At 45.1% G+C, this 17,850-nt stretch overlaps 1 protein-coding gene across 23 annotated transcripts in view; it reads right to left on the bottom strand.

The window, feature by feature from the left end:
- The window catches only part of EP400 (E1A binding protein p400), a 78,746-nt gene that overhangs the window by 17,592 nt on the left and 43,304 nt on the right, over nt 1-17,850 (bottom strand). For 13 of the 23 annotated variants that reach the window (XM_035097685.2, XM_060269626.1, XM_035097681.2 and 10 more), the window contains 16 exons: nt 17,093-17,391; nt 16,644-16,846; nt 16,323-16,492; nt 15,381-15,577; nt 14,331-14,442; nt 13,302-13,445; nt 11,531-11,692; nt 10,774-10,857; nt 9,411-9,545; nt 8,281-8,325; nt 7,578-7,731; nt 5,789-6,030; nt 3,851-4,024; nt 3,320-3,367; nt 2,886-2,921; nt 762-898 (listed from right to left, as the gene is read on the bottom strand). In XM_035097685.2, coding sequence (XP_034953576.2) covers nt 762-898; nt 2,886-2,921; nt 3,320-3,367; nt 3,851-4,024; nt 5,789-6,030; nt 7,578-7,731; nt 8,281-8,325; nt 9,411-9,545; nt 10,774-10,857; nt 11,531-11,692; nt 13,302-13,445; nt 14,331-14,442; nt 15,381-15,577; nt 16,323-16,492; nt 16,644-16,846; nt 17,093-17,391 — 2,342 coding nt within the window. The remainder of the gene's footprint in view (nt 1-761; nt 899-2,885; nt 2,922-3,319; nt 3,368-3,850; nt 4,025-5,788; nt 6,031-7,577; nt 7,732-8,280; nt 8,326-9,410; nt 9,546-10,773; nt 10,858-11,530; nt 11,693-13,301; nt 13,446-14,330; nt 14,443-15,380; nt 15,578-16,322; nt 16,493-16,643; nt 16,847-17,092; nt 17,392-17,850) is intronic. The other 10 variants (XM_035097691.2, XM_035097694.2, XM_035097700.2 and 7 more) reach the window with 3 other exon arrangements.

Below are 17,850 nucleotides of genomic sequence, written 5' to 3'. Positions count from 1 at the left end.
GGATTGGGACCAGGGTACAAGCCACCCCAGGAATTAAGATAAGCACCATGTGCCTTTCTCGCAACACTTCTGTATTCAGAGATGAACTGGGTATTAAAGAGGTGAAGGGCCTCTTCAGTGTTGGCACTGGTATGGAATGCCCTCTCTGGAGAGATTCACCTGGCACCCTTACTATTTAGCACCAGGAAGAAAGATTAATACTTTGTTTTAATTTGGCCTGGCTTAGGGTTAGGTCAGGCATTTTAGCTGAATTACAATACATTAAGATGTTCAGTGACTAAATCAACACATGGAATTTTTGTCAACTACATGTGTTAATTGGGTTCCCGATGCCGCGACGTTTGTGTTATCAACAGCTGTCTTCGGAACTAACCATATGAAATATGGAATAATCACTGGATGAAGTTTCTTTCACATGACTTATGACAAACTTAGTTGGTCTCTAAGGTGCTACTGGAAGGATTTTTATTTATTTATTTATTTTCTTTCACATGTGATTGCTATTAATTCACATCCACCCAATTCAACACCTGTTAACTCAAGGATAGCACTTCATGCACCTGATGAACTGGACTAGGGTCCACAAAAAGGTTATGCCATAAAAATCCACTTGCAATGTGTCACAAGCCTCTGTTGTTTTTGTTGCAATGGACTTGCATAGCTCCCCTTCTGGAAACTGTTGCAAATGGCTTTCATATACAGTACAGTAGAATAGTTTTACTGCAGTGGTTGCAAGAGGAGCGTCTTCCCTATGAACTTACAAGGGTTTGATAGGTGGGCTTCTCTTCCCAGCAATGATTTTCATAATCTCAAAATGATTAGTGTAAAGCTGGGTGTGCGTGGAGCCCTCATCCTGGGCATACAGCTGATTCGTTCGAAGTGGTCGGCTATTCTTTGTCTAAATATGAACAAACAACAAGAAAGTTTTACAAGGCGCAATACAAGACTCTGTAATGTTTCTGCCTGTATTCCTACCCATGTAAGAGATCCGGTACAGTAAGCTTGCAACTTACGTAGGGGTTCTGTTCCGGGGATTACGCCTAACGCCAAAATCGCATTTGATTCAATGACGGGTGGGACTGCCAAAGTCCCACCCCCCCGCCAACGTCCGCTGCCTTTCTGCTCTCCTTTTAATTTGTTATTTTTTGCCAAGCACATAAAGTTGAATGCGCACAAGTTAAATACGTAAGTTGCAGGCTTACTGTATACTAAGTAAGCAAATACTAGGAAACTAAGTAAAGCACAAACTACAATTATAAACTACTAGAGCTTAATCCCAATAGCAGGGTGATCCATGGATCTGAATGTTCCATTTCTCACATTTGTCCCTCTTCCTTTGCTTTTCAGAGCGAAACATGGTGTGGGTGGATGGTTCCTGGCTTTATTGGGAATCTACTGAATTAAGGGCACTGTACAGATGTATTTAATGAATGAACAAATGAGTATCTGTATTATTGCTCAACATGGCTGGCTTCAAACTAGCTTTGTATGCAAAGATTGAAGGAGGCTTACAACCCTGGTTAAAGCCAACCATGGTTAGCGCTGTCATCAGTGCAGAGATAAACCTGCTCTATAAACAGCCGTGAAAGAGAAAAGGAAGAGAGAGCATGTGTAAGAGATGGGCAGGAGGCAAAGGGGGATATGAGGCTTGCTTTCCCTCTTATAACCATGGCTAACAGGTTATGCAAAACACTGCATCAGTACCAAGTTTATAAGCTGCCAATTCAAGTGTCAGAAATGTAGGGAAAGAAAAATAATACCAGATTAATTTCCCATTTTATACATAGCTGCCAAGTTTTCCCCTTTCTCACGAGGAAGCCTATTCAGCATAAGGGAAAATCCCTTAAAAAAAGGGATAACTTGGCAGCTATGATTTTATATGATCATGAAAATGGAGACTGGAGAACTAGGAACACTTGGGAGATACTGGTGGGTAGTATTTCTGAAGTGCCCACAAACCTGAAACAACTTACTTCTTATCCCCCCAGCCTCAAAATGATTCTGTGTCATCTCCACCCCCTTTCTTATTACTCTCCTCTTTCCCTCTCCTCCTCCAGCCCACCCTCACTCGTCCCCATTCCCACCACAAGCCTCTCCCGCTTGCCAGAAGATTAAGGCTGAGGAGCTGAATAACTCTCCTTATTGACCCCCCCCCCCTATTCCATGGGGCAGGTAGGAACACTGGGCTGACTGGGACCAGAAACAAGGAACCTGGCCTGACCAGTCAAACTGCACCACTGAGAAGCAGCTTGTCTGGGTGCTCCACAACTCCCTTTCTTTGATTAAGAGCCAAAGGTTTTGGTTTGGTGCCGGGGTTTTTTGTTTTACAAAATGGCTCATTCCCCCTGTTTTGGTCCCCGCCCCCCTTGGCGCTCACGTACCCAGGGCTCCTAAGACATCAGAGCAGTCAAGTCAGAGAGCTTAGGGCAGTTACTCTGCCTAACCAGCCATACCGTCACATCCGACCATATCGGCCACACACTGCCAGGTGGACTTGCTAGCACTAATTTGCTTCCTGTACTTACTTAACCCTGCTCTTTGACTTCGGTGATGCTACTTCCTCAGGTGCTCCTTCACCAGGTGCACATAAAAACATGCACATGTGCATTCTCACACACGCTCACTGTAATACTGGTCTCTCGACAAATGCCATGTTAATCGGCAACATCCCAAATATTTCCTCAAATCTGATTATCTTGGTCAGAAGAAGTTTAGCAGGAACTGTAACTTGAGGCCAAAAGCTCTTCCTCCATGGCACCCAACTTTGCCCCTTTGCGGTCTGGTTTCTGGAAAGCTGTTTATATTTGCTGCTATCACCTCTAATACTACTACAACTGATTTACAACTATGCTTCTGCAGCTGTTAAGTTGGGGGTGATACATTACCTGATGGGGCGTTGCAGGGATTAATTCATTAAATGTCTGCAAAGCAATCAGATTTCAAAATGAAAAGTAAAAAAAAGCTAGTAACAAAACATTTTTTTCAAAACCAAAAACCAAAAAAAAAGAAGTACTAATTATAATAATCATGCGGAATGAGGTGGCATTTCTGGGAGGTGGACAAAACACTTTTTAATTTTTTTAATTCAAGCTGGCTAAAGTGTGAGAAATCACTCTTCAAATCACATCTTTGAGACAAAAGTCGCCTGGCGCCACAATCTATTGCGTCAACGCGAAATAGATGGGAAGGCTTTAAATGGCTGGTTGAGCGTTCAAATCAGGACTCAAATATGGATCTCCTACTTCATCTTGTGTCCACCTCTGCTGATGCTTAAGATACCAGACTGTCTGAATTGGAACAACAATTTGTAAGTGCACACCTTATAAATGCTTTTTGTCTTCTTCTTAGGGTTCGCTTCATACATAAGCTGTAAAATAAGAAGCAAAGTTTGACTTTCTGCGATGGGTTTGGATTTAGATTAGTGACATAAATAGAAAGTCTCTATAAGAGCCAGTGTGGTACAAGTGGACAGAGGGTGAGGCTTAAGGCCCAGGAGATCAGAGGTCATTACCCTGATCAACCCAAAAAAAGGGGGAGGGGAGGGGGGAACGCATGCCGGGAGGCCTTGGACAAGCCACTATGTCTCAGTCTCAACTCCCCATTGGTAAAACGGGCAAAATGCTGGCCTAACTCACAGGGCTGTTGCGAGAACTCTATAGCACATTGCCGAATTTTATTTCATTTTCAAGTACAAAAAAAAAGGAGGAAAAAGAGTGCCACGTAAAACGATCCAAAAGAGAAAAGTATCACAAGTACGGGTCCTCTCTTTACAAATTTCATAAGGATTTGCTTATGCTTCTGACTCCCTAAAGCGTGTGCAAAAAAACTGCCTACTTCGGCTTACACCCACCTTCCCTTCCTCTCTTGGAATGACGACGTTTTCGTAGCGGTTGCGACACTGTTTCGGGGAGCGGTAAACTCGGCTGCAGGAGTTCACTACGTCGCTGACAAGATCCCAGTTGGGCGTGTGAGCCGGGGACACGACTGCAAGGTTGAGAGGGAGCTCCAGCAACTGTTTGACCGCCTGCAAAGAAGGGGGAGGACAGACAGGAAGTAAGACTCTATTGCTATCCTCTTCACTAGTAATATCTGGGGGGAGTGAGTGCTGATTCTGATGTGTGGGTGGTCCAGTTCTGGCTCCCTAAGAGGAGGCCCTTGGGAGGAACACAAGGTTCGCAGCAGTACAACAGAAATAATATTTTTTAAAAAACAACGCAAACCTGAGGTGTGTGTGACAAAACAGGACTACACATTGTCAGTGGCCACAGAATGTGGAGTATCTGTTGGAGTGGAGGACCCGGAAAAACAGGATGGGAGAAGGGGAATGGAATGAGGTAACCAGAGAGACAGAGCTGCTTTCTGGGTACTTGAACAAGAGCACCCCACGCTGCAAGACTTTGTTGCAGGCCCCACTTAATAAAATATGTTACAGGTTAGTATGTTGCACGTTAAGCAGAACTCAATATTTTATCACACTTTATCAGCACAAAACTGAATGTAAGAAGAGACCTGTGTAGGCTGAAAGCTCATCTAGTCCAGCATCCTATTCTCACTGTGGCCAATACGCATGGGAAGCTTGCAAGCAGAGCATGAGCACAACAGACAGCACTCTCCTTTGACCCCCAGCAAATGGTAATCAGAGCTGCACTGCCTCTGACAGTGGAAGCAGAAGATTGCCATTGTGGCAAGTGAGGACTATGTAAATGAAAGAATGGGGTATGCAGAGTGGGGCTGCAGTTTTGCAAAACAAAATCGACACAACTGCGAAAATTTGACTCCTCCATATTAACTGAGGGCAGTGGGGTAGGTTTAGTCAACACCCCACTGGTGTCTCCTTAACTTTCTCCAAAATTAGCAAGGCTGTCATTGTGGTTGAAGCAAAACTGGCTCAACACTGGTTGGCCATTATGTCCACCAAGCGCGATCCCAAAAGGCACAACACATACCAGATAAATCAATATAAGGTCATCTTTGGACACACACCCCCTCTGAGTGTCTCTGGTAAGCGGGGTAAGATGGGGAGCTCTGCCTATGGAATACCCCCACCTGGGAGGGTTACCTGGCATCCCACTCAACCAATTATTATTTTTAAGCTTTTAAACCGATTTTTAATTTCAGGTAAGAAACATACCCATACAAAGAATACAGAGCTTAGTAGCTGCACAGAAAATAAAGAAAAATAGTGGCTAACGGTTGTAGTTTAGGACATTCCAAGAAAGGCAATCAAATGAAAGTGTGGCACTTTTTTAGTTATTCTTTTCAAAGTCTTTTACAACTTCTGAGGATGCTGGTTTATACTGCAACCAAATCCACCTATTCTTGCAGTGGTTTATTCTGTTGCCTTTGCCTTTTAAATGACTTCATGTAGCAATGTCTACCACCCTGGGAATACTCTTATTGGGAGGAGGCACAAGGGACTCAATAAATACACATAAGCAGCGAGCACACACCCCGCCAGACCTTATGCCTGTTCGCCACAGAGGCAGGTGAAGAACTTGGAAGTGGGAGGCGCCCCTGAGTCCAGTTCTGGCCAAGCCTTTATTGGAACATACCTGGCACCTAGTGGAGTGGGAAAGCATCAAACTTTCCAGACTGCCAGATGGCGACAAACTGGGGAAAAGTGCACATCCATCTATTCAGCAATGGGGTTCTAGCCAACTAAATTCTACTCAGAGCAGACTCACTGAAAATCAACCGGCCTACGTTGTTTATGCCCATCAGTTTCAATGGGTCTGTTCAGAGTAAAGCCAGAGGTGAGCGTAACCCAGTGTTGCAGGCGCCATCTCACCTGGAGGAGCGCCCAGTCCTCGCTGATGAGCCACTCGGGATTGTCTTGGCCCGCCTCTGCAGCCGGCTTCACAAGAGTAGGGAGCGGCTTTGCAAACTGGGTCTGCTGCTTCAGAAGGATGTTCTTCTTCTGCTCTTTGCCTTCCCGCCTCATTTTCAGCATCCCCGGAGTGGCTCGGTCAAAGAGTGACCGGGGAGGGATAACCGTCTCCCCGTGGCGCTGCTTCTTCTTCCTTCCTGCAGCTGGAAAGAGGGATGCTGGGCTCAGTGAAGCAGTTGATGGGGGGGGGGAGTGGGAAGGGGCAATGGGCATACAAACTACGCAAGGATGTTAAAAGTTATGAAAGTGTTCCCAAAGCCCGCAAAGGCGTAATAAGCTTTGCTCCACCCCAACGCCTATGGTACTCTGGCACATCAGGGAGGTTTTGAGCTGTTTGCTGGGGAATAAAAACAAAACAAAATCCCAAACACGGTCATAAATTCAGTGGTCTGGGCAGGAACTAGTTGTCCCAATATGGATGGCAGGGGGAGACCCACAGCCATAAGACAAATGAGGGGCAAAGAGCACTTGTGCCACTGCAAACACCCAGTAGGCTCTAATGCTTTAGCCCCTCTGCCACTCATGTGATGTATCATCCACAAACCTGGCAGACTGAGCTCTGTGCTTCGTAGGTGCCCCCTGGGCTGCAGTACCAGAAGTGTCATCACCTGCCTGAGCACCTTGTCAGCTGACCGTAACAGTCAATCCTTGAACATCTCCCGCAAAAGCTCTAGCCCAGAGATGGGGAAAGGGGGGCTCTTCGGGTTCAACTTCAGGTTCATCATCTCTGACCACTGGGCTATGCCAGTGTTTCTCAACCAGTGTGCCTCCAGATGTTTTGGGACTTCCATCATTCCACTGGTCTTGCTAGCTAGGGATGATGGGAGTTGTAGTCCCAAAACATCTGGAGGCACACTGGTTGAGAAACACTGGGCTATGCTATCTGGGGCTGACAGGAGCTGAAGGTCACAAACATCTGGAGGGCCACAGACTCCTCAACCTGACCCACCTGTTCATTTCAGAAAACCTGACCTCTCTAATCTCCTTCTCCATCCCCTTATACTGCTGGCTTTTGTAATACCACCTCCTCCTGTCTGCCTTGGTTTGCACTCCCTGCCTCTGGCCCTGGGACTTCTGCGTAAGAAACTTGTGTAAGGTCAGACTGTTTGTCCACCCAGCCCAAGGTTGTCTACTGCAGGGGTAGTCAATGTGGTGCGCTCCAGATGTTGTTCCCATCAGACTCAGCCAGGGATGATGGGAGATGTAGTCCAACAAATATCCAGAGTACTACACTGGTTATCCCTGGTCTTCTGACCAGAGTCTTACGCAGAGAGAGGTCTTCTGCATCATCAGCTACTTCAACAAACAAACTGGAGATGCCACAGGTTGAACCGTGAACCGTGAAAAGCACATGTTCTGATTTTATCTCTTGCCTATCTTGGAATGCTCAGAATCTGATCCATGCCTGCCTCTTGCCTCGGACTGACCACCAGCACCCTCCCACAACCTAATTGCCTGAGGAGCCTCCTCCTACTGGGCCTGACAACAGCACAACCCCACTTCCCATATAGGCAAAGCCGGTTTCTCAACATTTCAAATAATCCTTGGAAAGCCTACGACAGGTTCCATAGCCATAACAGCAACATTCTCAGCTTGGGCTTCCTGCAACAAAGGAGTTCCATACCCACAGAGGCAAAGCCGGGAGGTTGCTGGCAATGTATATTATCCTACATAAAAACCCAATGTTTACCAGATGGATCCGTTTTGTGGCGCTTACGCTCCTTCCTGACATACACGGGGGGCAGTTTGGACTCCGGAATCGGGGTGCTCTCATACATCAGGCACATGACGGAGTCGATATAGATGTCGTTGTCATCCTGAGGTGGAGTTGGGGGAGTCCAGAGCTGTACAAAGCATTAGAAGAGAGTTACCTCGCTTTGTGCTCTTGGATAAGCAGAGGGTGTGTGTGCGTGTGGAAGAGAAAGAGAAAAGAGTGTGTACAGTGGTACCTCCAGTTGCGAACGGGATCAGCTCCGGAGGTCCAGCCACATCCCGAGGTTTTTGCAACCTGGTGGACCACTTCTGCGCATGTGTGAGCAGCGAAACCTGGAAAAATACTTCCAGGTTTGCCGCGTTCACATCCCGAAGTTTACGTAACCAGAGGGATACGCAAGCAGAGGTACGACTGTACTAACATAAGAAGGGCCCGCTGGATCAGGCCAATGGCCCATCTGGTCCAGCATCCTATTCTCACAGTGGCCAACAAGCTACCTGTGGGAAGCCTGCAAGCAGGACCATGAGTGCAATAGCAATCTCTCCTCCTGCAGTTTCCACGAACTGGTACTCAAGAGCATACTGCCCCTCTGCATACAGTGTGTGTCTATGTGTTTTCTTCGCCTCAACCACACATCCACCCCCACGCCGAGGAGGTAATAAAATCAATACAGACTTACCGGCATTATTTCAGTTTGTCCATCTGGGCCTTCATAAATATATTCCTGGAGTCAGGCCGGGGGGGGGGGGAGGGAGAGGGAGAGAGAGACTGACTTAGTTCTGATTAAACCAGAGAACGAAATAGCTGTCTTCAAATATCTAAAAGGCTATCACATGGAGGATGGAGCAAGCTTGTTTATTCCTGCTCCAGAGGCTAGGACCTGAACCAATGGATTCAAATTACAAGAAAGGAGGTTCCAACTAAACATCAGGAAGGACTTTCTGATAGTTAAGAGCTGTTCCACAAGGGCTGGTGTGCTCTCCTTCCTTGGAGGTTCTTAAGCAGAGGTTGGGTGGCCACCTGTCATGTATGATTTAGTTGAGATTCCTGAATTCCAGGGGGTTGGACTAGACCAGGCATGTCCAACAGGTAGATCGTGATCCACTGGATGTCTGTGGTAGATCACTGGTAGATCACTGGCTCCCACCAAAGAAGCTCAGCTACTTTGGCTCCCCTAAAAAAAGCTCAACTTTTTTGTCCTGCACACACACACAAACGGGGCTTTCCCCCTCCCTAAAAAAGCTCAACAACATTGACCTGAACCTCAAGAAAGGGGGTAGATCACTGGCAGTTTTTAACTCTGTAAGTAGATAGCAGTCTCTTGCGAGTTGGCCGCCCCTGGACTAGACGATCTTCAGAATGCTTTCCAACTCTACAAGAATCTATGAGAAGCACAATTCATTATGGGTTTTATCCCCATGGTGGTCCTACTTAAGAGTATACTCATTGAAATTATGCATCTACCTTTGGTCCATTAATTTCAATCCGTCTAGGATTAACAGTGGATACAACCCTTTTAAAAAAAAGAAAAAGCTAAGGGTAGGTAATACCCCCCCCCTTAAATTTAAAAAAAGTCCAATGAAAACTAAGGATCAGTACCCAATGAAATATCAGAAAAATTGAAAAACTTTGGAATGGAATGGAATGGAAGAAATGGACAGCCCTGCCTGAGGTTCTTATAGCTTCTAGTATCCTGGAGGCAAGCTAAGCTGGCACTCTGCTGGAGATGAAGGGACATAGTGTTGTTTTCCTGCAGGTTTCCCTCTAATGTTTTAAGAACTTCATAAAAGCTGGCAGGTAAATTATTACTTTGTTATATGCATCTTCCCGAGTGTAGGTGAGAAGTTCCTCCTCCTCCCCATCCAAAAGCATTTTCTCCTCTTGTTCTTTCAGCGACTTCAGGTGATGATTTTCCCACACCTTTTTGGCAGTTCTTACTTCCATCTAGGTAAGATATATTTATATATATTTAAAAGGAAAAACTTAATGTATTAAGGTCAATTACAAAACTAACTCAGGAATCAGCAGAAGGTATAAATCTCTGGGTGACTTGCAGTAGACTGATCAGGATCTCTGACCCCAAATATTACTTTAACAATAGCAACAACAAAATGAACTCCCTGCATTCTAAATTATACTAGGCTGGATTAATTAGGAGGGGACTTTAGTGTGGAAAGACTGAAAGCTCCGTTCTGGTATTCAAAACAATCCTGTGGGCTCAGAACACCAATGGCCAGTTGGTGGATCTCCAGGTTCTGCCACAATAAAGCCCAATGAAGTAGATCCACCAAATTTGCCCACCCCTGAGCTAATTATTTCAGAGGCAATGATTTCCAGGGAGGAAATAACTATTTTATTTATATACAGTATGTGTGTGTGTGTGTGTGTGTGTGTATTTATATATATATGGGGCGCGGGTGGCGCTGTGGTCTAAAAAACCACTGAGCCTAGGGCTTGCCAATCAGTTTGAATCCCCGCAACGGGGTGAGCTCCTGTTGCTCGGTCCCAGCTCCTGCCAACCTAGCAGTTCGAAAGCACATCAAAGTGCAAGTAGATAAATAGGTAGGGAAGGTAAACAGCATTTCCGTGTGCTGCTTTGGTTTCGCCAGAAGCGCCTTAGTCATGCTGGCCACATGACCCGGAAAAACTGCCTGCGGACAAAAGTTGGCTCCCTCAGCCATTAAAGCGAGATGAGCGCCGCAACCCCAGAGTCATTTGTGACTGGACTTAACTGTCAGGAATCCTTTACCTTTATATATATTGGTCTAGGTGCCACAAGATGTACCATGCCATAAGCTTTCATGGGCTACCGGGGTGGAAATGTCACCCTCCCACTATTTATTTATTTTTAAAGAATCCTGGGTCTGCTAAGCATCTTCAGTAGATTTTGCTTCCGTTCACATGAAATCCTTACAGATACTTTGCTGCATAATACTGTAAGAGCAGAGGAAGCCCTCCCACAGTACTTTATCTGCCCTTAGGAATTCTGCTCAGGCCAGATCTCTCAGTGGCCGCCCTCCTACCAGGCTGTAATGTGTCTTTGAACTGCGGTAAGACCTCTTGCTTGCCTGGATGGGGAGCGCGGTATGTCTGGCCACACACAACAAGGGCATGCACCCCCAACCCCCCAAAAGGTTACTACTGTGGCAGTAACTGCATATACATGCCATACCTCATTTTCCTTCAGTTCATTCTCATCAGTGGAAATATGGAAGAGCTCTAGGTAATTCAAAGCGTACTTTTCAATTGGGGTGAGCTGAGAGAAGATACAAATAAGTAATTATCTGACAAAGAGTACGTCAATGCTTCTTCCAGGGACTACCAAACCATAAATGTAATAAGCACATCCAACTGACCAGCTAACAGATTTAAATGCATTATTTTTAACATATGTGTTTGTTAAAAAAAGGAAGAAAGAAAAAGCACATGGCGAGAATCATCTTAGAAAAGGAACCCCTCCTCCTTCTCTCTTGTCCAGGGCAGAAGGCTTTTCTAAGATTGTTCTTGTTTTTAGATGACGAATGTGTATCTCACAAACTAAAGTGTGCTTCCTGCTTCAAAACGGTTGCTTCTGCTCATTTGGAAAATGATTAATCAATCAGCTGTCATTTCCCTGAATTAACTAACAGCCATAATAATAAGTTCCAAAGCAATTCAGACAACTTAGGTACAGTTGGCATTTTCCCTAGGAAGCTACTGCGTACACAGTCAAAGCTATTGATCCATCTAACTGATTTTATCTACACTAGCCTTTCCCCAACCTAGTGCCCTCTAGATGCTGTCGGATCCCACCACACTTGACCACTGGCTATGCTGGCAGGGGCTGATGGGAGCTGGGAATGAACTATACCTGGGAAGCGCCACATTGTGGAAGGTTGGCTTGCAATGTTCTAAAGATACCTTCAACTGTTAATATAAAGCAAGTGTACCTGATCCACAACAGCAACCAACTCCTGCAGCTGAGAAGGCTCATCAAGATACTGGGACTTGCCGATTTCAGAAATGAGAGGTTCCAAAGCTGATTCAGTCTTTGAGACCTGAATGCATGTGTTCAACTCCTCCTCCTCTTCTCGCTCCGTACTTTTGAGAGCCTTTTTGAAACACACAAAATAAATGCAGCAGCATATCCATCACATTTTTTAAAAAAAGTTATTCTGATGAGAAAACCAAATTTCTATCAGTTATATAAACTGAGCAAATTAAGGCAATTTCTGCTGCTATTCATAGGTAAGGAAGTTGCAAGACATTGTTCAGCCCGCCACTCGGAGCAATGGAAATCTCATATTCACTTTACCTGTGAGGTAGGTGGGGTGAGAGATATTGACTGGTCTAGTGTCACTCAGTAAGCCTCATGGTTCAGGAAGAATCTGAACCCAAGTCTCCAGCATTCTGGTCCAACACTTCACCACTGTGCCACATGGGCTCTCAAGGTAGATATGTACAGGACACTTGTTTGTTGGATAGTGAACTATTCACTTGGGTTATTTTGTAAGTATTCTTAGCATGTTGCATGGAAAGGGCCTTCTAGATTTTGCAGTAATAACGAGGAAATTGGGGGGGGGGAATGTGATGCTTTGACTAAAGGGCATACAACCTCCCCAACTCCACCCTAGTCAAGGGCTGCATTCCCTTGAGAGTAATCTGTCCGGAGTTGGAATAATTAATCCAGGATAAAGACCTCCCCATTTCAGCCTTCACCATGGCTCCCTCAGACTCCTAATACGATGCAGGTCTACTCAAAACTAAGCCCCATTAAAAATAATCTTATTTATAAAAACCCAAAACGCAACTAGAAAAATCTCAGAAGCCCACTTTGCAGTAACTAAAGCAGGGTTTTTAGTGTTGCTGCTGCCCCTGATCTGTGAAATAGAATCCATATCAAGATATGAGAGGCACCCACTATCTGGGCTTTCTGGAAACAACTGGAAGACGTTTTTGTTCCCACAGGCTTTCCCAGCTGGATAAATGAGTCCTAGCTGTGAGTATCTATTCCATAGGGTTTTCGTTTTATCTTAAATGCATCTGCTGTCTCTAAGCTTTCAACTGGTTCCTGCAGTTGTTATTGTACGTTGCCTTAAGATGATTGTATAGAAAGAGATCAACGGCTAAATGATGATGGTGGCGGTTATCAATAGCTGTATGCTTTTATTTAATAAAATGCTATGGCATTCAGTTGTTCTCAAACTATATAGGGGGGGGGGAGAGACATCAAAGAGGCACGACAAATCAGGGAGGGAGGAACTCTGATGGGATGGGAGAATGGGGCAGCTTCAAGAGGTGTAGGAGGCTGCATAAAATGCAGCCAAGTTGCAGACAGCCCACCTGTGGTTTAACTAGTACATCCCATGTTAGGTTTCTGTCAAAATAGTTGCAAAACCAATAAACATTTGCATCATGCAAATACTTCACCCTATTCATCTCCTAAACGTGCTGAAATACTGCGCCCAGAGAAAAAGGAGAGAATGTATGTATTATTAAAAGGCTTAAATAGCTCTCGGGGAAGTAGTGTATTACCTATATGAATAGTTTATAAGCTTTCAAGAAACCTTTAAAAGAAATGATTCAGAAGATTTTTTTTAAAGGCATGATTATTCTGAAGGGAGCACTTGGAAAGTTCCAAAAGGCAATCACAACAGTTCTGCCGCACAGTTATATATCCTGCCTCTTTTATTTCTGTTCAAATTATTTGTGCTTAATTACCTCTATAAAAGGTCTTGCAACCTTAGGAGATATGGTTTCAGCTGGGGAGGGCTCCTGTGTAAGCATCACAAATTCTTCAGCCTTCACGCGGAAGCCAGAGTCCTCCATTGGAGAATGAACCTCAAAGAGTTCCTGAATCGTTTGCTGTGGAAGGAGGGGAAATACATCTCATATCAAGCTCCTGAAAAAGTGTCAATTTATGGGCTTTTCCCCCAATCTAACTTATCTCAGGGCTAGACTTCTATCCGAAGGAGGAACAAAAGTTGAATGCCTCCCACCCCGCAGCACTCCATTAACTCTGCAGAACAGTTTCAGCTCTCTTTGAAGGGATGGTATTTGTGGCCAAAAGAAATGAAAATTGACACACCTACTCCTTCTTCACTCATTAATAAAATACAGCTGCTGCTGCTGCTGCTGCTGCTGCTGCTGCTGCTGCTGCTGCTGCTGCTGCTGCTGCTGCTGCTGCTGGCCAGGATTTGGGAAACCAGTTCAGAGGGGACCAGAGAGGGTGGGTTTGAAACCTGACACCACAGAGACACCTTGCTATGAGGCACTGTGCGAAGTATCCTCAGCCTTTTCTCCTCCAAAGGATTCACACAATCAGAAACACTCCTCATTGAGGTCAAACTAATAAGTGCATCTTTTACTCCAATTCCTTTCTTATGATTAAACTATGTGGGTGGAGAATAGAAAAGCTGTAGCCATCAGACACCATGATCAACACTCTCCACCCAATCAGCTATGAAGTCCCAGTTGCTTTGAAGCTGGCAGGACTAGGAGGCTCCTCCTACTGGGAGGGCTCAAGCACAAATACATTTGCATAGTCCTCCCACCTTTTAAAGCCAAGTTGGAGCAGCCCAATCCTAAATAACCTCCATGATGAAAGCCAATTAGAAGTCCTCTTAATTGGGTCTCAAGACAACAATAAAGGCTCAGGAGCTGATGCTTTGAAACAAAGGGTATAAAGTATTTGGGGAAACAAGGAAGGTTTCTTGATAAAATTATTATACTTATTAAAACTATATATACCTGTGTTAAAAAGGCCATAGAATAGTCGTTTCCCTGAGCTGCTACTTCTCGGATCAAATCCTTAGTACCATTTTTTAAGAGCTTCTCTTCTACTGAATTTCCACTGACAAGCCTAGAGAAGAAACCAAGGAGATGTACCAAAACCTTAAAGCTGAGAGCAAAATGAGAATAGCTAGAACAGGCTGAATTTACTGAGTAGTCAATATCAGAAAATGCTTTTTAGGCAATGTTTTATTGCTGGGCATGTTAGTAGAGCAAAGTTGACTGCACTAGGACATCATCATTTATCTACTACATATTTTGAAAAGTTCTTTGTTCACTATGGACACCCCTCACAACCAAATTTTGCATCATGATTATTGGGATCAAGAAGCAGGTCCTCTTCTTTGTTTGAATACAAACTGATGTCATATTGAATCAATCTGACAGACTAATCTTTCAAAACTGCACTGCTTCCTTCCTTCCTTAGAATTCCCAAGTGATGGTGTGTGCAAATCTGTTAAGATTTTCACAAAATATGGGCAACGCCTGCCCTCTTCAGACGACATGATGAAGTTATGGTATCAGGAATCTCCAGAGCACAAATAGCCTCTGTCATGCCTCCTACCCATAGCTGCCATGTCTCCCATTTTCCCTGGGAAACCCCCATTTTTCCAGCTGTCCCCAGCCGAAAAAACAGATTTTTTTTGTTTTTTCCCTGTTTATTCTGGCGTGGTGGCCATTTTGGAACTGGGCGGAGCATGCTCAGAAGCGACTTTTGATGCTGCTCTGCCCAGTTCCAAAATGGCTGCAGCGCGACTTCTGGTGCGGCAGCCATTTTGGAACTGGGCACAGCAGCATCAAAAGTCACTTCTGAGCATGCTCCGCCCAGTTCCAAAATGGCCGTCGCGCTACTTCCGGTAGGCTACTTCCGGTCCGGTCCCTTATTTTTCAGATCGGGAACTTGGCAGGTATGCTCCTACCATGGGCTACAAAACCAAGGCTGCATGTTGCCAAACTCACTAGAGGAACCATTTCCTATTTGTAGAACAGCTACTTTGCAAGCATCACCTGTAGATATGGATGTCTTTGCATCTGCCAATTCTGTCACACCATTCCTGAGCCTTAGCATCCATCACTGGATTTAAATCGTTGTCATAAAACACAACGGTGTCAGCCTCCACAAGGTTGACGCCTGTGGAGCGGCTGTGTGAAGACAGAATTGCACAGAAGAGGCGCTTGTCTCTGTTGAAAGTCTTCATCAGTTCCTTGATCAGAAAAGAGGGGTGGGGAGGAAAAGCATCACAGACCATAAGGCATATAGCAATCACTGGTTGAGATGGCAAGTATCACATTACTCATTCTCAGAGCAGACACCTCTGTCACACATGGGATCAAGTGCTGGGCCACCATATCTGATTGGATGTGACATTCCAAATCCAAAAAACAACCAGGCCTCTTCTCAGTTTCTGAGCGTACAGGGATCCCTTTTACCTGGCCTGCACAGGGAGCTAGACAGGAAGGAACTGGAGATAGGTTCCCCACCCATGTAGATGTACAGTAAGTACACTTAACATAGGACCTGCCAAGTGGAACAAGTGGGAGGGGCAAACCATCCAAGGATCCCCTCCTCCCTGTGGGAAAAGTGATGAAGTACCCAGACCCACCCAGTAGATTTTGAGAACAAATGAACAACAAACTGAAAATCAGAAGCAAGAAAGAAATCAAAAGTGATAGCAAACAATTTAGAGAAGGAGTGAAGTGCTCTTTACTGGGCAAGGTAAAGCATTAAACCGATGAGGAGCTACCACGGAGCAGGATAGATGCTAAAGCTCATGATTCATTGTCTCTCTTGGGCAAGTGGGAATGGACTTAACCCACTTAACTCCCATTGCCCCTGACCATTCACTATGCTGGCTGGAAGTTGGGAGTCCAGCAACATCCATTGGGCACCAGGTTAGTCACCCCTCGTATAAAGAATGAGATGGAGGGATTGCTCCAAGTAAAGTTTACCTGCCGCTCTTCCTGATTAGCACACTCATCAATCCTCACGTAGGTGAAGAAGTGGAAATTCAAGAAGAGCTCCAAGATGTCTAGCATGAGGATCATCTGGGACAAGATCAGCACGCGGCGTCCTTCCGACTTCAACTTCTGAAGCAAGACCGCCAGGGCTTCCAGCTTGCCTAAATTTTGGAAAATAAAAAAAGTGTAAAGCCTTCCCACATAACATTTGCCTGATTCCAGGTTGTACGCAATCCAGTCGATAAGAAGAGAAGAGAAGAGAAGAGAAGAGAAGAGAAGAGAAGAGAAGAGAAAAAAAAGGTTCTCCTCTACCTGCATCGTACTGAACAAGTCGGAGATCAGGAAACTGAAGCAATTGTGGGGTGGTGAGCTGCTGCAGCTGACTCAAGTAAGGTGAGGCCGCCTCTTTCAGACGGTGCCTGAGTAGTTTCATTCTATGGCTGTACAAAGGAGGAAGCCTCGCCATGTGCAAAGACGGAGAAGCAGCCACTGCAGATGGCAGCACACAGAGCAGCCTGGGAAACAAAAAGCAGACACCTGGATAAGTACCTTGGATGTATTAAACATTACATGGTGGCCATGTTAACTACAGAACCGGCAGCTTGGGAATGACACTCCTTAAAGAGCCTAGATTCTCATTCCGGTCTCTTTCAAAGGGGTGGCATGGCTGGGGAAGAGGAATGTGAGAGGTGGCTGAAGGCAGGCTTCTGCTCCAACTGCAGCCTCAGGATCAAGAGCAAGGGAAACATTCCAGTGATCACCTGTTAACAGCATCCCTCAGAGAGCCCTGCTGCTGCTCCAGTGTCCGTGTCAGCCCTTGCAGTGGATCACTGTGGTCCCAAGAGGGATTCGACGAGAGGAGACAGTTTGCAAAACCAGCCCAGCTCCATTTGCTGCCTCCAGTGGAAAACTGAGGGCTCATCTTTCTGTCCCCAACTAGAGAACAAATTCTCACAAGGTCCTGGCCATACACTGGTGCTCTGGAACAGCGACGCTCATTGCAAGAAAAGATCCGGTCAAGGCGCTCCTTTAGATTCCTGTTTTTTTCCTCAAACGACTCCTTTGCAATAAAAAATTGGAAAAAACCACAAGAAAAAGTGTATACCCATGGGCAGAATGCTTTAAAGTCAGAACTATATAGAGTTCAAAGTCTGTTACTTGGCTACAATCCTAAAATCACTTACCCCAGAGTAAGTTCTACTGAATTCAATGGGTCTTAATTCCAAGTAAAGATGCATAAGAATGCAACTGCATTCTTTGCCCAAGGCAAAGGGATCTTTTTTTCCTTCCTTCCTCCCCCCCCCTTTTTTTGCACAACATCCAACAAAATAGTTCTGATTCATACAGCTATATGCTAGCATCACTACTGCAGCGCTCTGCAGATTCTGTTCCAAAATAATCAATTAAATCCCCCCATTCTTCTCTACTTCTATTAAATTAAATTCTGTAAGGTTATAGTCTACATTTTAGTCTTAAGCATAAATTTAGCAGGTGGGGGCATAGTTCAGTAGCAGTGTAC

This window comes from Zootoca vivipara, chromosome 17 (genome assembly GCF_963506605.1).
Source record: "Zootoca vivipara chromosome 17, rZooViv1.1, whole genome shotgun sequence".
Taxonomy (NCBI): domain Eukaryota; kingdom Metazoa; phylum Chordata; class Lepidosauria; order Squamata; family Lacertidae; genus Zootoca; species Zootoca vivipara.
The sequence above is the reverse complement of the archived record's forward strand: the minus strand, read 5'-3'. Positions and strand labels throughout refer to the sequence as shown.